Source organism: Phocoena sinus, chromosome 10 (assembly GCF_008692025.1).
Source record: "Phocoena sinus isolate mPhoSin1 chromosome 10, mPhoSin1.pri, whole genome shotgun sequence".
Taxonomy (NCBI): domain Eukaryota; kingdom Metazoa; phylum Chordata; class Mammalia; order Artiodactyla; family Phocoenidae; genus Phocoena; species Phocoena sinus.
Window position 1 is genome coordinate 80654297 of NC_045772.1, and position 25698 is coordinate 80679994.

The 25698-nt window shown below is 36.3% G+C and overlaps 1 protein-coding gene across 3 annotated transcripts in view; it reads right to left on the reverse strand.

Annotated features, from left to right (window-relative positions):
* Positions 1-25698, reverse strand: part of ARNTL2 (aryl hydrocarbon receptor nuclear translocator like 2) — a 92555-nt gene that overhangs the window by 45752 nt on the left and 21105 nt on the right. For all 3 annotated transcript variants that reach the window (XM_032646284.1, XM_032646283.1, XM_032646286.1), the window contains exon 2: positions 7312-7462. In XM_032646284.1, coding sequence (XP_032502175.1) covers positions 7312-7462 — 151 coding nt within the window. The remainder of the gene's footprint in view (positions 1-7311; positions 7463-25698) is intronic.

Here is a 25698-nt window from a genome sequence, read left to right on the forward strand (position 1 = left end):
ATAATGTTCATAGAAATAACATTAAATAAAATAGCTATTTTTAAAACAACTAATGGATTAGCCAAAAATTTTATAATAGCTCTATTAAAATAGCCTGAAAATACATTAAGAATCTCAGATCTTTAATCAAAAGGAATTCATTTTACCTGAAAATTCATCTAGATGGTAAGAAATATTTTTAAAAACTGGAAACCGATCACTTGCCAATATTAATTTTCACATTAGTATATGCCTTAGCAGAATATACTAAATGTATATATGTGTGTGTATAAATACTTATATATACATATACATACACACATGTGCTATATGGGTGTGTGTTTATTCATTCAGAAATGTAGTCGCCAGACCACTACCAAAGTGAAATATACTGATGGTGATAGAATACTTTCCACATTAAAAAACTATGCAGAAGGAATAGGTCTTTTTAAATATGTGTTTTTAAAAATACAGTCCCAAATGTATCGTTTTTTGAAAGGGCATTTTAAAAATTCAGGGCAAAGCACCCATAATCTCATCTGGAAATAACCACAGTCAATATTTCAATGGGTCTCCCTCCAATCTCTTTCCTAGACATGTATCTAGATACATACAAAAAACAGCTTTGACTATTTTACTTAGCTATGGGGGTGGTGGTGGGGCATGGGAGGATATTTATGTAGATGTGTGTTATATATATATGTGTATATATATATAAAATAAACAAAATTCAGATCATAGTGTAAAATTTTTCATGTCTTGCCTTATTCACTTAACGCTGTAACATAAATATTTTCCCATAGCTTCAAATATTCTTGGAGAATATGATTTGTAATGATTACATAGTGGCCCATTGGTTAGCTACACTATAATTTATTTAATAATTTTCTATTATTAGATATCTCAATATTCTAATTTTTCAATATTATAAATAGTATGACTAATACTATCGTGGTACATGCATCTTTGATGACTCTCCTGGGATAAACCCTTAGACAAACAATTTACGGATAACTATTTTAAGGCTTCTGACTCATCTTGCCAAATTTCCCTTAGAAGACTCAACAATGATCATTTTCCAGGCTTTGAAAAAAGTCTGACCTACCTTTGAACTATTTTATTCATGTGATGTATTTTATTTGAGGTTTCAAGAATATTTTTTGCTTACAAAAGATAAATATATGCTGCTTATAGAAAAGTTAATAAAATTTATGAACAGATGCATATAAATATTCCAAATAAAAAAGGACCACTAAGACAAAACCTTAATCAAAGGATGCTTTTCCTTATCACTGTCTAAATAAATAGCTTTGATGATAGTTTATCAAAAATATTTTCACATGTGTTATTTCATTCTCACAGCATTTAAGAATCATGTAGTTATTACTATCCCCGATTTTACAGATGAAGGAATTGAGGCCCAGTAAGGTTAATGACCACTCAAGGTCACAGACCTAACAGGAGGCCAGTGAAACTTATTCTGTGCTGGTTGGTGTACCTTCCTCTATGCCTTGATCATTGTCAGCCTGCTCTATGGTATAAAATTAAACAGCTTCTTTTTTTTTTTTTTTTTTTTTTTTTAAACAGCTTCTTTGAAGCAAAAGAAAGGGTTAGATTAAGTCAGCTTCTTTTTTCTTTTCTCTTTTCTGCCTGACTTCATATTTATGGACTAAAACAGAAAATAATTATATAGATGAATGATTTTCTTCCTAATGGTCTGGAATTATATATACCTATACATTACTTCAATCTCAAAAGGTAAAGTTTGGCTGTTTTAAATCATGCTTTTGCTTTGATTATACGTGTTTTAGCAAATTAACTCACTGACTGAACTTGCCTCCTTGGTGAAATCCAAACCTATTGTACTTAGGAAATCCAAATACACTTTTATTTAATGGTCCCTTGCAGAACAGAATAAAGGCACGACGTTGTTAGGCATATAATTCATTTCTTTGTTTGCAGCGTGCACCTAGATAGTTAGTAAATTTGCTCTTTGTATTTTTCTCCATGCTGGCATTTGGTCTACAGTCATAATATTTTATTTATGAATTTTAATAAGCTCTCTGATATTAATAACATTCACATTACTTAGATGCATTTTCTTAGTGTAGCATCTTATATTACAGTAACATAATTTTTTCAAAACACAGTGCAAGCTTTCCTTGAAAACTACTTTCACTGCATTTTGAATCCCTAAATCAACGAAACACAAACAAAATTGGAAGCAAATACGGTCAAAACAGCCTCCAGATTTTGTTTTCTTTTTTTTTCTTTCTTTCTTTCTTTTTTTGTGGTATGCGGGCCTCTCACTGTTGTGCCCTCTCTCGTTGCGGAGCACAGGCTCCGGACGTGCAGGCTCAGCGGCCATGGCTCACGGGCCCAGCCGCTCCACGGCATGTGGGATCTTCCCGGACCAGGGCACGAACCCGTGTCCCCTGCATCAGCAGGCGGACTCTCAAGGAGAGTCACTGCGCCACCAGGGAAGCCCCAGATTTGCTGCTTTCTATGCCTTTCTCTCTTTAAAATTTTCTTCCTTCGGTTTCTGAGACGTTGCTCCCACTTCAGAGCCTTGTCTCCTCACCTTCAGGGTAGGCGTCCCCTCCTCCCTGAGCCCCCCAGTCTTCCCACTCCATACATGCATCCATGCCAGTCCACTTGCTCTCTGTACATTAATGGTGTCTGAATCTCCATCTCCGGGCCAGGCCTCAACCCTGAGTTCCAGACCTTCATATCCATCCACCTACTTGAAGATCCCATAAACATCACACTCTCATTGTGGCCAAAACTGAACTCATCATCTTTCCCTCAGCCTCTGTGAACGAAAATACCATCCTCCATCTAGGTGTCCAAGTCAGAAAACCTGGATGCTTCTTACATTTCCGCTCTCCCCCATGAACAAGCACGAAATCTTAGAGATTCTATCTTCTAAATGTGCCATGTGTCCCTCCCTTTCCATGCCCTTCCTGCCTAGGGCCACTCTCTTGGACCAATGCGCAGAAAATCCTATTCCCTAGCGAACATCTCTCAGCTGTTTTCTCTGCCTGCTGGATTTTTCTCCTTCAGCCCATTCTCCATGCTGTTTCCAGAGTGGTCCTTTCAAAATATAAATCTGTACCACTTCACACTTACTATGATAACTTTTTTTTTAATGGAAAATAACAAGTGCCAGCAAGAAAATGGAGAAATTGAATCCCTCACACATTTCTGGTGGGAACGTAAAATGGTGCAGGCACTGTGGAAACCAGTTTGGTGGTTCCTCAAAAACTAAACATAGAATTACCATCTGAGGGACTTCCCTGGCGGCGCAGTGGTTAAGAACTCGCCTGCCAATGCAGGGGACATGGGTTCGAGCCCTGGTCTGGGAAGATTCCACATGCTGCGGAGCACCTAAGCCCATGCTCTACAACTACTGAGCCTGTGCTCTACAGTCTGCGAGCCACAACTACTGAGCCCCTGAGCCACAACTACTGAGCCCGCATGCCACAACTACTGAAACCCGTGCGCCTAGAGCCCATGCTCCGCAACAAGAGAAGCCACCGCAATGAGAAGCCCGCGCACCGCAACAAAGAGTAGCCCCCGCTTGCTGCAACTAGAGAAAGCCCTCACACAAGCAACAAAGACCCAATGCAACCAAAAGTAAATAATTAATTAATTTAAAAAACTGATGAATCTCCAAAAAAAAGAAAAAACAATTACCATCTGACCCAGCAATTTTACTCATAGGTGTATACCCAAAAGAATCGAAAGCAGGGACTCAGATACTTGTACACCAATGTTCATAGCAGCATTATTCACAATAGCCAAAGAGTGGGCACAACCCAAATATCCACCAAAAAGTGAATGGTTAAGCAAAATGTGGTATATACATACAATGGGATATTATTTAGCTGTAAAAAAGAATGAAATCCTAATACATGCTACAACGTAGGTGGAATTTGAAAACATTACACTAAGTGAAATAAGCCAGAGACAAAAGGACAAATATTGTATGATTCCAATTATGTGAAATGTCTAGAACAGGCAAATTCTTAGAGCTAGAAAGTAGGCTAGAGGTTTCCAGGGGCTGGGGGGAAAGGGGGTATGGAGAACTACTATTTAGTGGGTACCGTGTTTCTGACTGGGGTGATGAAAAAGTTTCAGAAACAGTGGCGATGGTTGTACACACCATGACTGTAATTAATGCCACTTAATTGTACACTTAGAAGTGGTTAAAACAGCAAATTTTATGTTACATATATTTTACTACAATAAAACGTTTTTTTAAAAAGTGCAAAGGCAAGCAAAGTTTTTAAAATGTAATCTGATCAAGCTCTTCTCATGCTTAAAATCCTTCCATTTTCCTTACTGCATTCAAGACACTTTTCAGATTCTTTAGCAAAGACACTTTTCAGACGCTTTAGTTCCGCAGAGGTTCGTGACCTAGTCCATGTTTACCCCTCAAGTCTCATAGCCCACCCACCTCACCTCCTGGTGTGCCCTCTGCTCTACTGTGACAACCACTTGTTTCCTGATCAAGCGGTGCGCTGCTTCATACTCTGTGCTTCTGCACAGCTGTTCCTTCTGCCTAAAGTACCTTCTCTACTCCTGTTCTGAATGGCTCATTTCCATCCTTCATTCAAAACTTAGCTTAAGTCAACATCTCCAGGAAGCTGTCCTTCACTCTGATCCCAATATTATGTAAATACCCAACTTTCCTTGTTGCCATAATACCTAGGGTCCCCCTTATGGAAGCTATCATGATGTGCAATAACTATTTGTATCTTTCCCATTTGTACAAGTTTCTTGTATCTTATCTGTGTGTCTCCCACCTGGTCTACTGGGTATCATATAGCAGGTACTCAGTAAATGTTAATGACTACATTCCAGGGTATCTTCATCAACGACTGTTTTAAAGAACCAGCTCTCCACTCAAACCCAACAGTGCTGCAGAAAGGGTGAACCTTCTCATATATTCTTCTTTGTTTAAATATATCCAACACTTGGAGGCTCCACCAATGAAATCAACTTCATGCCCCGAGTCTCTGGGAAGGATGCTATACAGTCAGTACTTCGTAAAATCCATAAAGTACTTTGACATCCCTCATTTCATTAGAGAGAATGGAAAACGGTGGGATGAAAGAAGGACTGGGGCAGAATGGAGAAGCTCTGGGATAGATAATGGGCAAATCAGTAGGGTGTACGCTCTCTTTCTGCTGCTACTATATGCCGTCTTCAAGTAGGAATTATGTCAAATGATAGTCCAGGACTTACCTGCTGTCACTGGATGCTGGTATTTCTACCCTTGTTGAAAGGAGATAGGAAGGGATTCTGAGAAAGTTTTTCCACCACTTTTTCTTTCATGATTCCTGACCTGGAAGGAGGGAGGCCTTGGGTCACCCCTACCAGACATGCTGGAAAATGGACAGCATGGCTGTTCTCATGTGCTAGAAGCACCCTCCCTTCCAGTTGCAGAGAAACAGGAACCAGGGTGTAATGAGGAAACTACCGCACTGACAATCAGGCATTCCAGCTAGCTGGATAATGTTGGCCAAGGCACTTGATATTTCTGAGTTCCAGCTGCTTCATTTTCTAAAATGCGGGTAATTGACTAAATAATCTCTAGTGTTGCCTTCTGCCAAAAAAATCATTATCTGTCATTACTTTGCATGTTTCTAGTATTTCCTGTGTCACTGCCCTCATTTTCCCATTCACTCTCAAAACCACTATAAGGTCTCAACCATGCCCCTACGTCGCGTAAAATCATGTGACTCTAGTTCTCACTTGAAAGCCACATTCTTATTTAGATATTAAGAAAGAACAACGGTGCTTATGATCCTAAAGAAAATAAAGAAGGACTGACAATCACTTCTAGCTCGAGGTGAATGGGGACTAACTAACTGATAGCCTAGGATGTAGCACAGCAAACGGTTCTAGATAGACTGTCACTTGATCAACTGTAGTTATTTACAATCATCCACATTATTGGAAGAGACTAAGAGAATACAGACAACCAAAAGCAGCAGATAATCTTCAAGTCATTTATATGTGTCTTGGGAAGTACGTTGGTACTTATATTTGAATAACACTGAATCTGCTGTCTTGGAAACTGAAGCTAAAGTATATAAAGTGTCTTAGGAAGAACTGAGTTATAAAGAGCTGTTTCATTACGTCCTCATCCTGTTCCCCACTCAGGATTTTTCCCTTCGTTCATGATTTACATAAAGTACCAGCCTAAAATGAATTGCTCCAGATTGCTATATTTACTGTGTCCTATTACTTCCACCAGATCAACCCCAGCCTTGGGGAGGCCATTAAAGAATATTTGGGACTGCAAGCTGCCTTAGGCAATAAAAATGAACCAGGAGATAGTAAGTATTCTCAACATTGATTGTATAATCTACTTGGCTTACTAAACAGGGAAAACAAGAGTTTTATTTGATTAAAGTCACCACAGATAACCAAGGGTTGGTTGTTACACGAATGGTAAGTAAGGAAAGAAGCAAGTAGTGATTATTATTGTAAGCCAAACATGCAAGAAGATGTTCTCCTCAAAGTCAAGTATTTCAATTAGGAAGGCAAATATCTTCCTGTGACCATAAACGTTAAGCAAATTAACCTCCAGTTGACCTTCCTGGATACCTAATAACCTTCAGAGTTGGATCAGTCAATGACAGAGGTGGCAGCTGGGTGGATAAATAATTGACCCTATCCAAATTTTTAATTACCATGTAATTAAAAATAATGATTTAAAAAGTAGTCTTTTTCTAAAGATGTGGTATATACAACAGAATATTACTCAGCTGTAAAAAACAATGAAATGATGCCTTGTGCAGCTACATGGATGGACCTACAGATTATCATACTAAGCGAAGTAAGTCAGGAAGAGAAAGATACCATATGATATCACTTACATGTGGAATCTAAAATATGACACAAATGAACTTATCTACGAAACAGAAATAGACTCACAGCCATTGAGAACAGACTTGTGGTTGCCAAGGAGGGGGAGGGGGAGGGTTGGATTGGGAGTTCGGGACTAGCAGATGCAAACTATTACATATAGAATGGATAAACAACAAGGTCCTACTGTATAGCACAGGGAACTATATTCAATATCCTGTGATAAACCATAATAGAAAAGAATATGAAAAAGAATATGTATGTATAACTGAATCACTTTGCTGTACACCAGAAACTAACAACATTGCAAATCAACTAAACTTCAATAAATAAATAAATAAATAAAAAGAAACTAAAGGTTTTAATTTGTTTTTAAAAGAAAAAAAAAGTAATATTTTTCTTTCTTCCCTGGAGTCGAAGACTTCTTGGGGTTAGAGGAACAAATTCACTTACTGGGATGGGTCTGAATCACTCCCTTTTCGTTTTCTTGGAAACTCTGTCACATGTGGGCTGAAGGATCCAATAGTTGCTGGTTTTGTCCATGGGCTCAGATGACTGGAAACCATGGCAGCAATGCACTGGTTCCCTTCGATGAACACTTTACCTATGAGACATAAAGCACAATAAGGCATCTATTTGAAACACTGACTTTTACTTTATACATATCCATATCCCACATTTTAAATGGCTTTTTACTTTGATATTTTAAAATGTCAACTAAACAGCAACATAACATAGAATGAAAGACTAATCATGTACACCCAAATATTAGTTAGAAATGTATTGTCAGTCTATATTTTTAAGTTTATTTTCCCTATCTAATTGGAAAAAAATATATGGATATTGTAGGAAATATGAAAAACACAAAAGAGTAGAAAGGAAGGGGGAAAACCAAATCTCACCAACTAATATTACTATTTAGAATTACTTCCTTGCAGAATTTTTTCTACAGTTGTTATTATAGTAATTGAAGTCATAGTGTATACTCTGCATTATTTGCATATCATTGTGATAATAACTTTACAGTGTTATCACAAATTCTTTATAAATGATTCTAATGGCTGCATAATATACCATCGTGTAGCTGTGTGCTACTTAACCACTCTTCTATTGTTGGAATGTATATTTGGTTTTTTTTCACTATCATAAATATGTATGGTGCTTTTATCTATGTGTATAAAACTTTTTATCTACTGGTTATTTCTTTTCATCTTCTAGTTATTATTATTATTTTGGGGGGACAGCATCCCAGAAATGAGTTAACAAGGTTAAGGGACATGAATACTTTTAACCCTGAATTGCTAAATATGACAGTAAAATCCTTTTGGTCTAAACTGTAGTTTACTAAATGTTTTATAAAATGTAAAAATCAGAATCGCTGAACTAAAAATAACTTATAGTCTAAATGTAGGCCTCTCTGAATATATTTCTCATATTAAAATTGACCTAACAAGTTTAAACTCATTTGCACCTTATAACATAGACTGAAATATATAAGCAATATTTACAAGGAGAATGCAATACATCTTACAGTAAGAGTGGGAGCTTTTTAACACATCTCTAGCAGTAACTGATAAGAGTGAGCATTCAAAAATAATGATATAAGAAATCTGATCCACACAACAGACAAGCTTGATATGACAGACATATATAGACCACTATACCTAGCAGCTTCAAAATCCAGTGGTTTGTTTTGAGGTACCCATGGGGCATTTATACTGGACAAAAAAGATTGATATTACACATGAAACATTTTCTGACTACAATGTAATTATGCTAGACACCATAAAAAGGTTGAAATTTAATGAGCTAATAATTTATTTTATGAAATTAGGAAAAGAAGACTAAAATAAATCTAAAGAATTAGGAGAAAGTCATTAAAATAATACCAGAAATAATGAAATAGAATACAAATTAGTACAGATCAAAAAAGCTAAACATAGGTTCTTCCAAAACATTGGAAACTCTAATAACCTTATGGCAAGATTTTTCCAAAAAAAGGAAAGAGGGAATAAATGAATAAAGATAGGAATAAAGATGGGGTCATAATTTTAGATGCTCTAGAGATATAAAAGATAAATTCTCATGAATTTAGAAAAACATTATTCTAAAAATTTGAAAATTTAGATGAAATGGAAAAATTTGTAGGGAAGTTTTTTTTATTGAGGTATAGTCAATTCACAATATGTAATTGTGACACACTAATTGTGTTAGTTTCAGGTGTACAGCAAAGCGATTCGATTGTACATATATATAATATATGTACTTTTTCAGGTTCTTCTCCATTAGAGGTTATTACAAGATATTGAATATAGTTCCCTCTGCTATACAGTAAATCCTTGTTATTTATCTATTTTATATATAGAAGTGAGTATCTGTTAATCCCATACTTCTACTTTATCCCTCCTCCCACTTTGTCTTTGGTAACTATAAGTTTGTTTTCTATGTCTGTGAGTCTGTTTTGTAAATAAATTTATTTGTATTACTTTTAAGATTCTACATATAAATATATCATATATTTGTCCCTAGAGAACTTTAACTGACAGAAAATGAAGCAAAGAGAAATAAAAACCTGCATATTCCTATATTCTTTCTTACACATACTATCCCAATATATAGTAAACTCAACTCTTTTTATAAGGCTTATAGAAATTTGATATTAAAATTCAACAATGGCAATACAATAAAGGATAACTATAGGCCCATCTCATTCATGAACAAAGATACAAAAATCTTAACAAAATATTAGCAAACAAAATTCAGAAATGTATAAAGAGAATAACCCATCACTACCAAGACAGCTTTATCCCTGGAACACAAGACTGGTTTAATATTAGTAAATTAATGAATATAATTTACCACAATAGCAGCTTAGTGGAAAAATATGATTATCCTAATAGATTCAGAAATATTAACGAAGAAACACTGTAAGAATTCTTTTTACAATCAGAAACAAGATCTTTTATCAGTACCCCTTTCAACACTGTATTAGAAGAACTGCTAGTAGAATAAGGCAAGAAAACAATATATGAAGTATAAGAATTGGAAAGGAAGAAAAAAATTTGTCATTATTGGGAAATGACATGATTGAGAATACAAAAAACACAAAATAATCAACGTATAAATTATTAAAACTAGGGAGTGTATCAAGGTTGGCTGTTTGTAAAGTCAATATATAAAAATCAACTGCTTTTCTAATCACCAGCAACAAAGTATAAGAAAATGATATTTTAAAAAACATAATTTATAATAACTTCAAAAAATATATAGTACCTAAAGAATAAATGTATTTAGAATAAATGTATAACCTAATAAAAGTATACAAGGTCTTTCTGGAGAAAATTATAAAACTTTATTTAAAATACTGAAAAAGATTCAAATAAATGGAAACATACACCATGCTTATGGACTGGAGGTCTCAATATCAAAGATGTCAATTCTCCTAAAATAGATGTATAATTCCTCTCAAAATATTCTTTTTTTTGGTGGGACTTCACAAGCTGAATATAAAATGCACATGGAAGTGCCATGAGTTATGAACAGCTAAGGGAAATGTGGGAGAACTGGACCTCTCATATATTAAGACATTATAAAGCTATGGCAATTAAGACAGTGTGGTATTGGTGCGGAGATAGACCAAAGGAAAAGAACGGAGAGCCCAGACAGGTAAATATGGATATCTGCTAAATGTCAGAGATGGAATTTTCAGATCAATGTGAGGAGACCAGCTTTTTAATAAACAGTCCCGGGCCAACTGATTTTCTCTATGGAAAAGAATAAAACCAGATCCCCTACTGCCATATGCCAAATATAAAAACCAAACCAAATATAAACATTCAACTCAACTGGATTGAAGACCTAAATGTAAAAGGCCAAAATAAACAGAGAATACTCTGAAGGAGAAAGAATATCTCTGTTATTGGCGTAGAAAGAATTTCCCAAAACAAAAACTAAAAACAATAAAGGAAAAGACTGATCAATTCAATCTTCTTAAAATTAAGTTAACGTTGATCAAAAGACACTATAAAGAGAATAAAACCGCAAGTCACAAAACCGCAAGGAGAAGATGTTTGTTACACACATAAACAATAAAGTGTTACCATGCAGACTGTATAAAGAATGCCTTTGCATCATTAAGAAAAAGACCAACACAAAAACCCAGCAGAAAACTGGATAAAAGACTTTAATGGGCACTTCATAAAAGAAATTCTAATTGTCAGTACAAAAATGAAAAGATACTCAACCTCATTAGTAATCAGGAAAATCCAAAGTAAACTATAGTGATAGACTATATACCCATCTAATGGCTACAAATGAAAAGTTTGATGATACCAAGTGTAAGTGAGAAAACAGAGCAATGGAAAGAGAAACGGAACACTCATGCTCTGTTGGTGGGAAAGTACATTGCTACAACACTTTGGAAACCTTTTTTGCATTACTTAATAAAGTAGAACACATGCAAATAATATGGTTTAGCATTTCACTTCTAAGTATATGGATATTTCTTAATATATCTTAAGAGATATGTACAAGAAATACATTCACAGCATTGCTTGCAGTTGAACAACAAAAAATAATGAGAACTGGAAACTATAATTTCCATCAACAGATGGATAAATTGCTTATTCGTTGAATGGAATACCAAGAATAGCAAAAATGAATAAAGTACTGATATACTCAGCATGGATGAATCTCAAAATAATGATGCTAGGTAAAAAAAAAAAAAGTCACAGACAAAACAGTAGCATGTTTTTTAAAAAACTGTATAAAGTTCAAAAGCAGGTAAAACTAACTAATATGTTTTTACTGATATCTACAGATGTTACCTCACTATATAGAAAAGAAAGGGAACAGCTAACACAGAAGTTAGAATTCTCTTTGGGAAAAGAAAGTGGGGTGCAATCAGTGAGGGATATACAGGTACTTTTTTTTTTTTTGCCTTTATTCTGTTGAGGTAGGTTCCCTCTATGACCACTTTCTGGAGAGTTTTTATCATAAATGGGTGTTGAATTTTGTCAAAAGCTTTTTCTGCATCTATTGAGTTGATCGTATGGTTTTTATTCTTCAATTTGTTAATATGGTGTATCACATTGATTGATTTGCATATATTGAAGAATCCTTGCATCTCTGGGATAAATCCCACCTGATCATGGTGCATGATCCTTTTAATGTGTTGTCAGATTCTGTTTGCTAGTATTTTGTTGAGGATTTTTGCATCTATATTCATCAGTGATATTGGTCTGTAATTTTCTTTTTTTGTAGTATCTTTGGTTTTGGTATCAGGGTGATGGTGGCCTCATACAATGAGTTTGGGAGTGTTCCTTCCTCTGCAATTTTTGGGAAGAGTTTGAGAAGGATGGGTGTTAGCTGTTCTCTAAATGTTTGATAGAATTCACCTGTGAAGCCATCGGGTCCTGGACTTTCGTTTCTTGGAAGATTTTTAATCACAGCTTCAATTTCATTACTTGTGATTGGTCTGTTCATATCTTCTATTTCTTCCTGGTTCAGTCTTGGAAGGTTATACCTTTCTAAGAATTTGTCCATTTCTTCCAGGTTGTCCATTTTATTGGCATAGAGTTGCTTGTAGTAGTCTCTTAGGATGCTTTGCATTTCTGCGGTCTGTTGTAACTTCTCCTTTTACATTTCTATTTTTATTGATTTGAGTCCTCTCCCTCTTTTTCTTGACAAGTCTGGCTAATGGTTTATCAATTTTGTTTATCTTCTCAAAGAACCAGCTTTTAGTTTTATTGATCTTTGCTTCTATTTCATTTATTTCTGCTCTGATCTTTATGATTTCTTTCCTTCTGCTAACTTTGGGTTTCGTTTGTTCTTCTTTCCCTAGTTCCTTTAGGTGTAAGGTTAGATTGTTTATTTGAGATTTTTCTTGTTTGTAGACGTAGGCTTGTATAGCTATAAATTTCCCTCTTAGAACTGCTTTTGATGCATCCCATAGGTTTTGGATCATCGTGTTTTCATTGTCATTTGTCTCTAGGTATTTTTTTATTTCCTCTTTGATTTTTTCAGTGATTTCTTGGTTATTTAGTAACGTATTGTTTAGCCTCCATGTGTTTGTGTTTTTTACATTTTTTTCCCTGTAATTCATTTCTAATCTCATAAGTGTTGTGGTCAGAGAAGATGCTTGATATGATATGATTTCAATTTTCTTAAATTTACTGAGGCTTGATTTGTGACCCAAGATGTGATCTATGCTGGAGAATGTTCTGCACGCACTTGAGAAGGAAGTATAATCTGCTGTTTTTGGGTGGAATGTCCTATAAATATCAATTAAATCTATCTGGTCTATTATGTCATTTAAAGCTTCTGTTTCCTTATTTATTTTCATTTTGGATATCTGTCCATTGGTGTAAGTGAGGTGTTAAAAGTCCCCCACTATTATTGTGTTACTGTCAATTTCCTGTTTTATAGGTGTCAGCAGTTACCTTATGTATTGAGGTGCTCCTATGTTGGGTGCATATATATTTATAATTGTTATATCTTTTTCTTGGATTGATCTCTTGATCATTATGTAGTGTCCTTCTTGTCTCTTGTAACATTCTTTAAAGTCTATTTTATCTGATATGAGTATTGCTACTCCAGCTTTCTTTTGATTTCCATTTGCATGGAATACCTTTTTCCATCCCCTCACTTTCAGTCTGTATGTGTCCCTAGGTCTGAAGTGGGTCTCTTGTAGACAGCATATATATGGTTCTTGTTTTTGTACCCATTCAGCAAGCCTGTGTCATTTGATTGGAGCATTTAATACATTCACGTTTAAGGTAATTATTGATATGTATGTTCCTATTACCATTTTCTTAATTGTTTTGGGTTTTTGTAGGTCCTTTTCTTCTCTTGTGTTTCCCACTTAGAGAAGTTCCTCTAGCATTTGTTGTAGAGATGGTTTGGTGGTGCTGAATTCTCTTAGTTTTTGCTTGTCTGTAAAGCTTTTGATTTCTCCAGTGAATCTGAATGTGATTCTTGCAGGGTAGAGTAATCTTGGTTGTACGTTCTTCCCTTTCATCACTTTAAGTATATCATGCCACTCCCTTCTGGCTTGTAGAGTTTCTGCTGAGAAATCAGCTGTTATCCTTATGGGAGTTCCCTTGTATGTTATTTGTTGGAAAACCCTTGCTGCTTTCAATAATTTTTCTTTGTCTTTAATTTTTGCCAATTTGATTACTGTGTGTCTCAGCGTGTTTCTCCTTGGGTTTATCCTGTATGGCACTCGCTGCACTTTCTGGACTTGGGTGGCTATTTCCTTTCCCGTGTTAGGGAAGTTTTCGACTATAATGTCTTCAAATAATTCTTCGGGTCCTTTCTCTCTCTCATCGCCTTCTGGGACCCCTATAATGCGAATGTTGTTGCGTTTAATGTTGTCCCAGAGGTCTCTTAGGCTGTCTTCATTTCTTTTCATTCTTTTTTCTTTATTCTGTTCCGCAGCAGTGAATTCCACCATTCTGTCTTCCAGGTCACTTATCCGTTCTTCTGCCTCAGTTATTCTGCTATTCATTCCTTCTAGTGTAGTTTTCATTTCATTTATTGTATTGATCATCTCTGTTTGTTTGTTCTTTAATTCTTCTAGGTCTTTGTTAAATATTTCTTGCATCTTCTCGATCTTTGCCTCCATTCTTTTTCCGAGGTCCTGGATCATGTTCACTATCATTATTCTGAATTCTTTTTCTGGAAGGTTGCCTATCTCCACTTCATTTAGTTGTTTTTCTGGGGTTTTATCTTGTTCCTTCATCTGGTACATAGCACTCTGCCTTTTCATCTTGTCTATCTTTCTGTGAATGTGGTTTTTGTTCCACAGGCGGCAGGATTGTAGTTCCTCTTGCATCTGCTGTCTGCCCTCCATACAGGTACTTCTACGGAATTCATGTTCTACTTCTTAACCTAGGTGTGGGTTCACAGAGAATTGTTTTGTTTTCATCCTTTAAACTACATATGTAATTTTTACAGTCCTCTGTAGGTATAATGGATCTCACCATAAAGAAGGGAGGAGAATAATTTTACCAATGATCATTGGGAATGAAGTTTCTAATTTACTATATCCCAAGACTTTTAGGCCTGGACTCTCTTCATGGGACCAATTCGGGACCATCAGATACCACATGAGATTAATTATGGTTTCAGCCCCTAGGCTTCGTTCTAATGTATTTTGAATGGCAGAACACCATCTGTCTCCAGAGAAAAATGTGGGGAAATTTATTAGATTAAATAGCAGATCAATAGGAAAAATTCACTATGTAATATTAGACCCCTCCCATTTCCCTCCCACCCCCCAACACAGACTCAAGCAGGCACACTCTTTCCCTCACATAAGTTCAAAACAGAAATAAAATGACCCCTTTTTGACTCTCATTCTAGAAGTCACGATCTCCACGTTTTAATCCTTCTTTTTTATTAACCTTGAAAATAAGAAATGGACTATCTTTAGGCAGGCAGAATAATACACTTCTTTTCATGAAATCAAATCTGAATCACCTAAGGGGCTTATTTTTATATTCCTTAATGGGTGGGGGAGGATTGCCCCATAATTAGCTATGTTCCATCATGAAGCTATGTCAGTAGAAGTGTATTCAAAACAGGGCTTTCTGTAAACAAAAGGAAAAGATGGGTTAATGGGACTACGTAGTTCTGGAAGAAAGGATCTGTTCTTTGGAAACAATTCATGTAGGGGATTTTTATTTGTTAGGTGACTCACAATTTAAAGAGTAAAGCTTTCTTTTTAACCTTCCAGTTTACTTTACTTTCAGCCTCCACATATACTTATGTAAATAAGATCATGTGTTGAGAACTGAAATTTAACTCTGCTTTTATATAACTCATTTCGGAGGTATGATTTAACACTTTGGTATTGTCTTTCCTCGCCAAATTGGGTCACTTCTCAATGGTGAAAGTAATTTGTGTTATTTAACACTCAGTAAAATAACGCAGAATTTAGATTGAAAAAATATATTGTGATTATCTTTTACAAAGGAAGTTTGTGGTTTTATTTAAAATGAGATCCACAGTAAATCTCGCTCCACTCTACGTGCATCTCCCTGGTGACGGTAATCAATCTATCTAACAATATTTTAAAGTATTTAGTATCAAACTCCTCAAGCATGGAAATAAATTGTGGGATATGAGCTGCTGCTTAGGAGCCATAAGCAGGGAGACCAAGTAGCCACGTGGCTTAGGCCCATAGTTACAAAGCGGTTCAACTTTAAAATTTGACATTATGCTTGAGAGAATATATTTACACACATACATATACATGTGCATACACATTTGATTCACAGAGGTGCAGTGGCAGGATGGAAAAAGTATACTTCTCTAAAAACAAAAAATTTTGTCCCATTACTTAGTTTCCTTGCCAGTGTGCTGCATGTTAAAATTTAAATTATTCCATGAATAATTTTTGTTGTTAAAAACCATTTTTTCAATGTAAACATTTAAATGACTTCCTTAAAAAATGGAAGTGGCCTTGGCTTCTTACCTTCTGAGAGTCTGTGCTCACAAAATCTTTTTAATCTGGTCTACACATGTAAGCTGAGGCACCTGGTGGTCTGCTGTCTAGGATTCGACGCTTTCACACTATAAACTGGTGTTTTTTTTTCCTTTGGACAAGTCATTTAACATATCTGAGCCTGTTTCTTTAATACAGAAGTAATTTCCTGCAAACCTCATGGTTTCTTTTGGGAATCAAATAATGTATTTGAAATCTGTTTGAAAGCCAAAAGTTTAATGATGCTAAGTAACTAGTCCAGCGAAATTTGAGTCCAGTGTTTTTGTTTTGTTTTACTTTTTGTTTTCCAAAGAAAAAATTTTTTTAAATTGAAGTATAGCTGATAGAGGGACTTCCCTGGTGGTGCAGTGGTTAAGAATCCACCTGCCAATGCAGAGGACACAGGTTCAATACCTGGTCTGGGAAGATCACACATGCCACGGAACAACTGAGCCCAGGTGCCACAACTACTGAGCCTGCACTCTAGAGCCCATGCACCACAACTACTGAAGCCCACGGGACCTAGAGCCCGAGCACCGCAACTACTGAGCCTGCGGGCTGCAACTACTGAAGCCCACACACCTAAAGCCTGTGCTCCGCAACAAGAGAAGCCACCGCAGTGAGAAGCCTGTGCACCACAACGAAGAGTAGCCCCTGCTCGCTGCAACTACAGAAAAGCCCGCATGCAGCAACGAAGGCCCAATGCAGCCAAAAATAAATTTTAAAAAAAAGTACAGTTGATGTACAGTATTACATAAGTTACAGGTGTACAATATAGTGATTCACAATTTTGAAAGGTTATATTCCATCTCTAGTTATTATAAAATATTGGCAATACTCCCTGTGTTGTACAATATACCATTGTAGCTTATTTTATACATAATACTTTGTATCTCTAAATCCTCTACTCCTATAGTGCCCCTCCCCCCACTCCCCTCTCCCTACTGGTAACCACTAGTTTGTTCTCTATATCTGTGAGTCTGCATTTTTTTAGGTTACATTCACTAGTTTGTTCTATTTTTTTGGTTCCACATAAGTGATATCATATGATATTTGTCTTTCTCTGTCTGACTTATTTCACTTAGCATAATACCCTCCAAGTCTATCCATGTTGCTGCAAATGGCAAAACTTCATTCTTTTTTATGGCTGAGTAGTAGTCCATTGTAGTAGTAGTCCATTGTGTGTGTGTGTGTGTGTGTGTGTGTGTGTGTGTGTGTGTATCATATCTTCTTTATCTATTCATCTCTTGATGTACATTTAGGTTGCTTCCGTATCTTGATAATTGTAAAGAATGCTTCTATGAACATTGGAGTGCATGTATCTTTTTGAATTAGTGTTTTCTGTTTTCTTCCAGATAAATACCCAGGAGTGGGGAATTCCCTGGCAGTCCAGTGGTTAAGACTCCATGCTCTTCACTGCCAAGGGCCCAGGTTCAATCCCTGGTTGGGGAACTAAAATCCCATAAACTGTGTGGCACGGCCAAAAAAAAAAAAAACAAACCCAAGAGTGGAATTGCTGGTTCATGTGATAGTTCGATTTTTAGCTTTTTGCAAAACCTCCATACTATATTCCACAGTGGCTGTACCAATTTACATTCCCACCAATAGTGTACAAGGGTTCCCTTTTCTCCCCATCCTTGGCAACACTTGTTACTTGTGGTAGTTTTAATGATAGCCATTCTGACAGGTGTGAGGTGATATCTCATTGTGGTTTTGATTTGCATTTCCCAGATGATTAGCAATGTTGAGCATCTTTCCATGTGCCTGTTGGCCATCTGCATGTCCTCTTTGGAAAAAATGTCTATTCAGTTCTTCTGCCAATTTTTTAACCTGGTTGTTTGTTTTTTTTATGTTGAGTTGTATGAGCTATTTAGATATGTTGAATATTAACCCCTTATCAGTCATATCATTTGCAAATATCTTCTCCCATTCAGTAGGTTGTCTTTTTGCTTTGTTGATGGTTTCCTTTGCTGGGCTAAAGCTTTTAAGTTTAACTAGGTCCCACTTGTTTATTTTTGCTTTTATTTTCTTTGCTTTCGGAGCCAGATCCAAAAAAACTGCTACAATTTATGTCAAAGAGTATTCTGCCTATGTTCTCTTATAGGAATTTTATGATTTCCAGTCTTACACTTAGGTCTTTAATCCGTTTTGAGTTTATTTTTGTATATGATGTTAGAGAATGTTCTAATTTCTTTTTTTTTTTTTTTTTTTTTTTTTTGCGCAGTACACGGGCCTCTCGCTGTCATGGCCTCTGCCGTTGCGGAGCACAGACTCCGGACACGCAGGTTCAGTGGACATGGCTCATGGGCCCAGCTGCTCCGCAGCATGTGAGATCCTCCCGGACCGGGGCATGAACCCGTGTCCCCTGCATCAGCAGGCGGACTCTCAACCACTGCGCCACCAGGGGAGCCTTAATTTCATTCTTTTACAAGTAGCTGTCCAGTCTTCCCAGCACCACTTATTGAAGAGACTGTCTTTTCTCCACTGTATATTCTTGCCTCCTTTGTCATAGATTTACAATAAGTGTGTGGGTTTATTTCTGGGCTCTCTTTTCTGTTCCAATGATCTATGTGTCTGTTTTTGTACCAGTGCCATACTATTTTGAATACTGTAGCTTTGTAGTATAGTCTGAAGACAGGGAGTGTGATTTCTCCACCTCTGTTCTCTTTTCCAAAGACTGTTTTGGCTCTTCGAAGTCTTTTGTGTCTCCACACAAACTTTAAAATTATTTGTTCTAGTTCTGTGAAAAAAGCCACTGATATTTTGATAGGGATTACACTGAATCTGCAGCCTGCCTTGGGTAGTATGGTCATTTTAATAATATTAATTATTCCAATCCAAGAACATGGTATAGCTTTCTGTTTGTGTCATCTTCAATTTCTTTCATCAGTGTCTTATAGTTTTCTGAGTACAGATCTTTTACCTCTTAGGTAGGTTTATTCCTAGGTATTTTATTCTTTTTGATGCAATGATAAATGGGATTGTTTCCTTACTTTCTCCAGTACTTTATTGTTAGTGTATAGAAATGCAACATTTCTGTACATTAATTTTGTATCCTGAAACTTTACCAAATTCATTGATGAGCTCTAGTAGTTTTCTGATGGCATCTTTAGGATTTTCTATGTGTAGTAGGATGTCATCTGCAAAGAGTAACAGTTTTACTTCTTCTTTTCCAATCTGGATGACTTTTATTTCTTTTTCTTGTCTGATTTTGTAGCTAGGACTTCCAGTACTATATTGAATAAAAGTGGTGAGAGTGGGCATCCTTGTCTTGTTCTTGATCTTAGAGGAACTGCTTTCAGCTTTTCACCACTGAGGATGATGTTAGCTATGGGTTTGTCATATACGGCCTTTATTATGTTGAGGTATGTTTCCTCTATGCCCACTTTCCTGAGAGGTTTTTTTTTTTTATCATAAATGGATGTTGAATTTTGTCAAAAGCTTTTTCTATGTCTATTGAGATGTTCATACAGTTTTTAATTCTTCAATTTGTTAATGTGGTATATCACACTGATTGATTTGTGAATATTAAAAAATTCTTGCATCCCTGGGATAAATCCCACTTGATCATTGTGTATGATTCTTTTAGTCTATTGTTGGATTCGGTCTGCTAGTATTTTGTTGAGGATTTTTGTATCTATGTTCATCAGTTGATATGGACCTGCAATTTTCTTTTTTTGTGATAACTTTTTCTGCTTTTGGTATCAGGGTGATGCTGGCCTCACAGAATAAGTTCAAGAGTGTTCCTTCCTCTACAACTTTTTGGAATAGTTTGAGAAGGATAGATGTTAACTCTTCTCTGAATGTTTGGTAGAATCCACCTGTGAAGCCACCAGGTCCTGGACTTTTGTTTTTTGGGAGTTTTAAAATTACTGATTCAATTTCAGTACTGGTAATTGGTCTGTTCATATTTTCCATTTCCTTTTGGTTCAGACTTGGGAGATTTGCACCTTTCTAAGAATTTGTCCATTTCTTCTAGGTTGTCCACTTTATTGACATAGAGCTATTCTTAGCAGTCTCTTATGATCCTTGGTATTTCTGTGGTGTCAGTTGTAACTGTTCCTTTTTCATTTCTGATTTTGTTGATTTGGGCCCTCTCCCTTTTTTTCTAGATGAATCTGGTTAAAGGTTTATCAATTTTGTTATCTTTTCAAAGAAACAGCTTTTAGTTCCATTGATCTTTTCTGTATTTGTCCCTATTTCATTTATTTCTGCTCTGATCTTTATGATTTCTTTCCTTCTATTAATTTTGGGTTTTGTTTCTTCTTCTTTCTCTAGTTGCTTTAGGTGTCAGGTTAGGTTGTTTATTTAAGATTTTTCTTCTTTCCTGAGGTAGGCTTGTATCACTATAAACTTCCCTCTTAGAACTACTTTTGCTGCATCCCCTAGGTTTTAGATTGTCATGTGTTTGTTTTCATTTGTCTCCTCTTTGATTGCTTCAGTGATCCCTTGGTTGTTTAGTAGCATATTGTTTAGCCTCCAAATGTTTGTGTTTTTGTAATTTTTTTCTTGTAGTTGACTTCTAGTCTCATAGCATTGTGGCCAGAAAAGATGCTTGATGTGATTTCAATTTTCTTAAATTTACTGAGGCTTGTTTTGTGGCCTAGCATGTGATCTATCCTGGAGAATGTTCCATGTGCACTTGAAAAGAATGTGTATTCTGCTGCTTTCAGATGCAACGCTCTCCCTATATATAACAATTAAGTCCATCTGGTCTGATGTGTCATTTAAGGCCAGAGTTTCCTTATTAATTTTCCATCTGGATGATCTGTCCATTGATGTAAGTGGGGTGTTAAAGCCCCCTACTATTATTGTGTTACTGCCAATTTCTCCTTTTAGGTCCATTAATATTTGCCTTATATATTTAGGTGCTCCTATGTTAGGCACATATATATTTACAATTGTTATATCTTCTTCTTGATTGATCACTTGATAATTATGTAGTGCCCTTCTCTGTCTCTTTTAACAATCTTTGTTTTAAAGTCTATTTTGCCTGATATAAATATTGCTACTCCACCTTTCTTTTGATTTCCATTTGTACAGAATACCTTTCTCCATTCCCTCACCTTCAGTCTGTGTGTGTCTTTAGAATCAAATTGAGTCTCTTGTAGGCAGCATATATACAGGTCTTTTTTGGTATTCATTTAGCCATTCTATGTCTTTTGACTGGAGCATATATAATCCATTTACATTTAAGGTAATTATTGATATGTATGTTCTTACTGCTATTTGGTTAATTGTTTTGGGGTTGTTTTGTAGGTCTTTCTTTCCCTTCTTTTGTTCTCTTCTCTTGTGATGATGACTATCTTTAGTGTTATGTTTGGATTCATTTTTCTTTTTTTGTGTGTATATCTATTATAGATTTTTGATTTGTGGTTACCATGAGGTTTTTATATAGCTATTGATCTATCTATCTATCTATCTATCTAGGGTTGTTTTAAGTTGCTGGTCTCTTAATTAAAATGCATTTTAACAACCCTGCATTTGTACTCTCCTCCCCTCATAATTAGTGTTTTTGATATCACATTTTACATCTAATTGTTTTGTGTATCCCTTAACTGCTTATTGTGGATATAGATGATTTTACTACTTTTGTCTTTTAACCTTACTACAAGCTTTGTGTGTGGATGATTTCTTACCTTTACTGTGTGTTTGCTGTTACTGGTGAGCTTTTCATTTCATAATTTTCATGTTTCTAGTTGTGGCCTTTTCTCTTTCACTTAGAGAAATTCCTTCAACATTTTTTGTAAAGCTAGCTTGGTGGTGCTGAACTCTCTTAGCTTTTGTCTGTAAAGCTTTCAATCTCTCCATCCAATCTGAATGAGAGACTTGCTGGGTAGAATATTCTTGGTTTTAGGTTTTTCCCTTTCATCACTGTAGATATATCATGCCACTCCTTTATGGTCTGCAGAGTTTCTATTGAAAAGTCAGCTGAAAGCCTTATGGGCGTTCCCTTGTATGCTATTGCTCTTCCCTTGCTGTTTGTAATATTCTCTTTATCTTTAATTTTTCTCATTTTAATTACAATATGTCTTGGTTTGTTCCTCTTTGGGTTAATCCTGTATGGGACTCTCTGTACTTCCTGGACTTGGGTGACTGTCCCCTTTCCCAGGTTAGGGACGTTTTCAGCTATTATTTCTTCAAATATGTTCTCAGCCACTTTCTCTCTCTTCTCCTTCTGGGACCCCTATAATGTGAATATTAGTGCGCTTGATGTTGTCCCAGAAGCCTCTTATACTGTCATTTCTTTTCATTCAAAAAGAGTCCATTGTTGATGAACCACTGCAGATGCTTAAGGTGTCAGTCAAGAAAAGGAACTGAGTTAAATGTCTTTGAATCTTTTTTTAATTAAAAAACGTTAAGCTTTTAATTTTGAAATAATTTCAAACTTGTAAAAATAATACAAAGAATTCCCATATACCCTTCAATCAGATTCCCCAAATGGTAATGTCTTACTTAACTCCAGTCTAATTATCAAGACCAGGATATTAACACTGATGTAGTATTATTAGTTAATTTATACACCTTATTCAAATTTTGCCAATCTTCCCCCTAATGTCCAGAATCCAATCCAGGATCACATGATACATTTAAGTGTCTATTATTTGTCCTCAGTTTTCTTTAAACATCTGGTTTTCTTTCATCTTTCTTGAGATTTTTGGAGGGTACTGGGCAGGTATTGTATAGACTGTCTTTCAGTTTAACTCTTTCTGTTATTCCCTCATGACTAAATTCAGGTTATGCACTTTTTTCAAGAATACCACAGAACTGGTTTCTGTGTCCTTCTCAGTACTAAATGCTTTCACTTTAAATTTAATTGCTTCTGGTGCTTTTTGTTGCCTCATTAAGATCCTCTTCTTCAGGATGCCAAATGGTGTTCAGCTCATGGAATCCACAGAAGAAGAGGCAGGGGAAAGATTTATGAGATCCTCTAATTAGGCTGTAAGCTCCATCATTGGAAAGCTTTCAGAATCATGTCATTTTTTAGCTCCAAATCTTAGCACAGGGGCTGACATATGGTGTTTAGGGTTTGCTGAAGGAATGAATCACATTTCATTTCATTACCCCCAGACATTCAAAAGAGAATCTGAAAGAGGTGTAAAATCAGGATTTCCAGATTCATGTATTTGGGCTGCTGGGATGATGAAATTCCCAGAATAAGGAATATGCAAATCCCCACTATACCTACTTCACAAACAAGGAGGCCTACTCCCTACCATTACTTCATTTTTACTATTTTTCTTTCACAAAAGGAAAAAATATACCTGATTGTCCGCTGGAAAAAAAAAAAGGCACTGTGTGGCATGAGATTTGGCAATTGGAAGTAGCTCTCTGGAATAACAAGCAGTAGTTGTTTCACAGGTTTGTGCTAATGCATTACAATGGAAACCAAATACTGTTTCTTACCACTGACAAATTACTGTAAGATGCTTAGTCAATAATAAAAATGCAGTACTAGTTGGCACTATTCAAGAAAAATACCAACTCGCTATATATATAGAAATTATGAAAAAGCTTTTGCTCAGCAGAGAGTAAAAACACAGTATTATTCCACAGTCTTCTTTAAGAATTTAAACCAGGTGGACAATATGTCTAAAAGGGTTAAGATTTAGTACCTGCCCTTAAGAAGCTTATGATCCTGTATATGTTTGTGCATATGCAGGTGAACAGACATAGAAATCAAATGCTGACTGCAATTAGACCTAGATGGAGACACAGGTTTATGAGTTTATGCTGCCAGAACACAGAGGGAAGGGCACTTAATTCTGTTTTGGGAAAGGAGCAACATTTGAAAGCATTTTTTGGATGGGTATTTCAGACTAAGAGAACACCATGAACAGGTGGTGAAACAAATGCATTTAGTATAATCCTATGCTAAATGCATTTAGTATAATCCTATGCTATCATTAAAAATGACATTTGGGTAATGAATCCAGAAAACATATCAAAGTCAGGCGTTAGAAAATGCATCTGCTGATATGACTCTGGTCAGTAAAATTGGACTTTTTCAAAACAAATTTTACCTTCTCACACATGAAACTAAATGCACACTAAACTGACAGAACACCTATCAGACCAGAAACCAGATACCTAACCATCATGCACCATCCAGAAATGCAGCTTCCCAAGAAAATTCAAAATAGGGATGAGGTTTAGATTCACTGATATTTTGGACTTCCCTGGCGGTGCAGTGGTTAAGAATCCTCCTGCCAATGCAGGAGACACGGGTTTGATCCCTGGTCCAAGAAGATCCCACATTCCGCGGAGCAACGAAGCCCGTGCACCACAACTACTGAGCCTGTGCTCTAGAGCCCATGAGCCACAACTACTGATCCTGCGTGCCACAACTACTGAAGCCCACGCGCCTAGAACCCGAGCTCCGCAACAAGAGAAGCCACTGCAATGAGAAGCTGCGCACCACAATGAAGAGTAGCCCCTGCTCGCCGCAACTAGAGAAAGCCCATGCACAGCAAAGAAGACCCACTGCAGCCAAAAATAAATGTTTATTTCAAAAATGTATATAAAAAAAGGATTCATTGATATTTCATGCAAGTCCATCAAGATTTATTTATCCATGAATCCTTACTACACTTGGAAAAGGCAGGCAAGTGTGTCCCCCATGACCACCTTTCCTGAATTCCAATCCAAACAGCCATACAAACCCTGAAGAAAAGCAGATATTTAGCCAGACTGGTCTTAACTGAAGCCAGCAGAGTATCTTGCTCAAAATGGGGGTTCATAGTGGGTGTTGAGATACAAGAGCCTAATTAGGTAATTTTCCAAATTTCCATCCATTCTCTTCAACAGGACTTGTCAACAGAATCTTCACACTTCAAACACCCCTACTCTTTTTGAAGGGTACTCAATTTCAGACTCCAGTGCATGCCTTCCTATTCTGGAAGAATTGCACCTGTGATAACCTGGTTCTTCCACCATCTCAGCCTCAGTCACCGTGGAAGAGGAGAAGAATCTGAACTTTGATTCAAAGGCAGGATTTCTACGTGGGTCTACCTACAGGGAGAAAATGAAGGAAACCACGTGGACACCCAGACAAAGTCTTATGAGGGAGACACTTTGCATTCACTAATAAATTAGCATCCTGTTTTTACATGTCAAAAAAATGACATTTAACGTCTCTCCCTATGATACCAGCCTGTGTCACGGGTCTCCCTCTTCTGTTCGTTGAAAAGTGCAACACCTTTGGCGAGTGGGTGTGGCTTGGAGGAAGACGTTTCAGGGGCTGATAGAAGTTATATTCTAGGAAGCACTTATTTTCTTGTAACATCATCCAGTTGTTGCATTTGAAGAACGCTCTACTTGGTATTTGCCCTGTTATTTAATCTAAAGTCAGA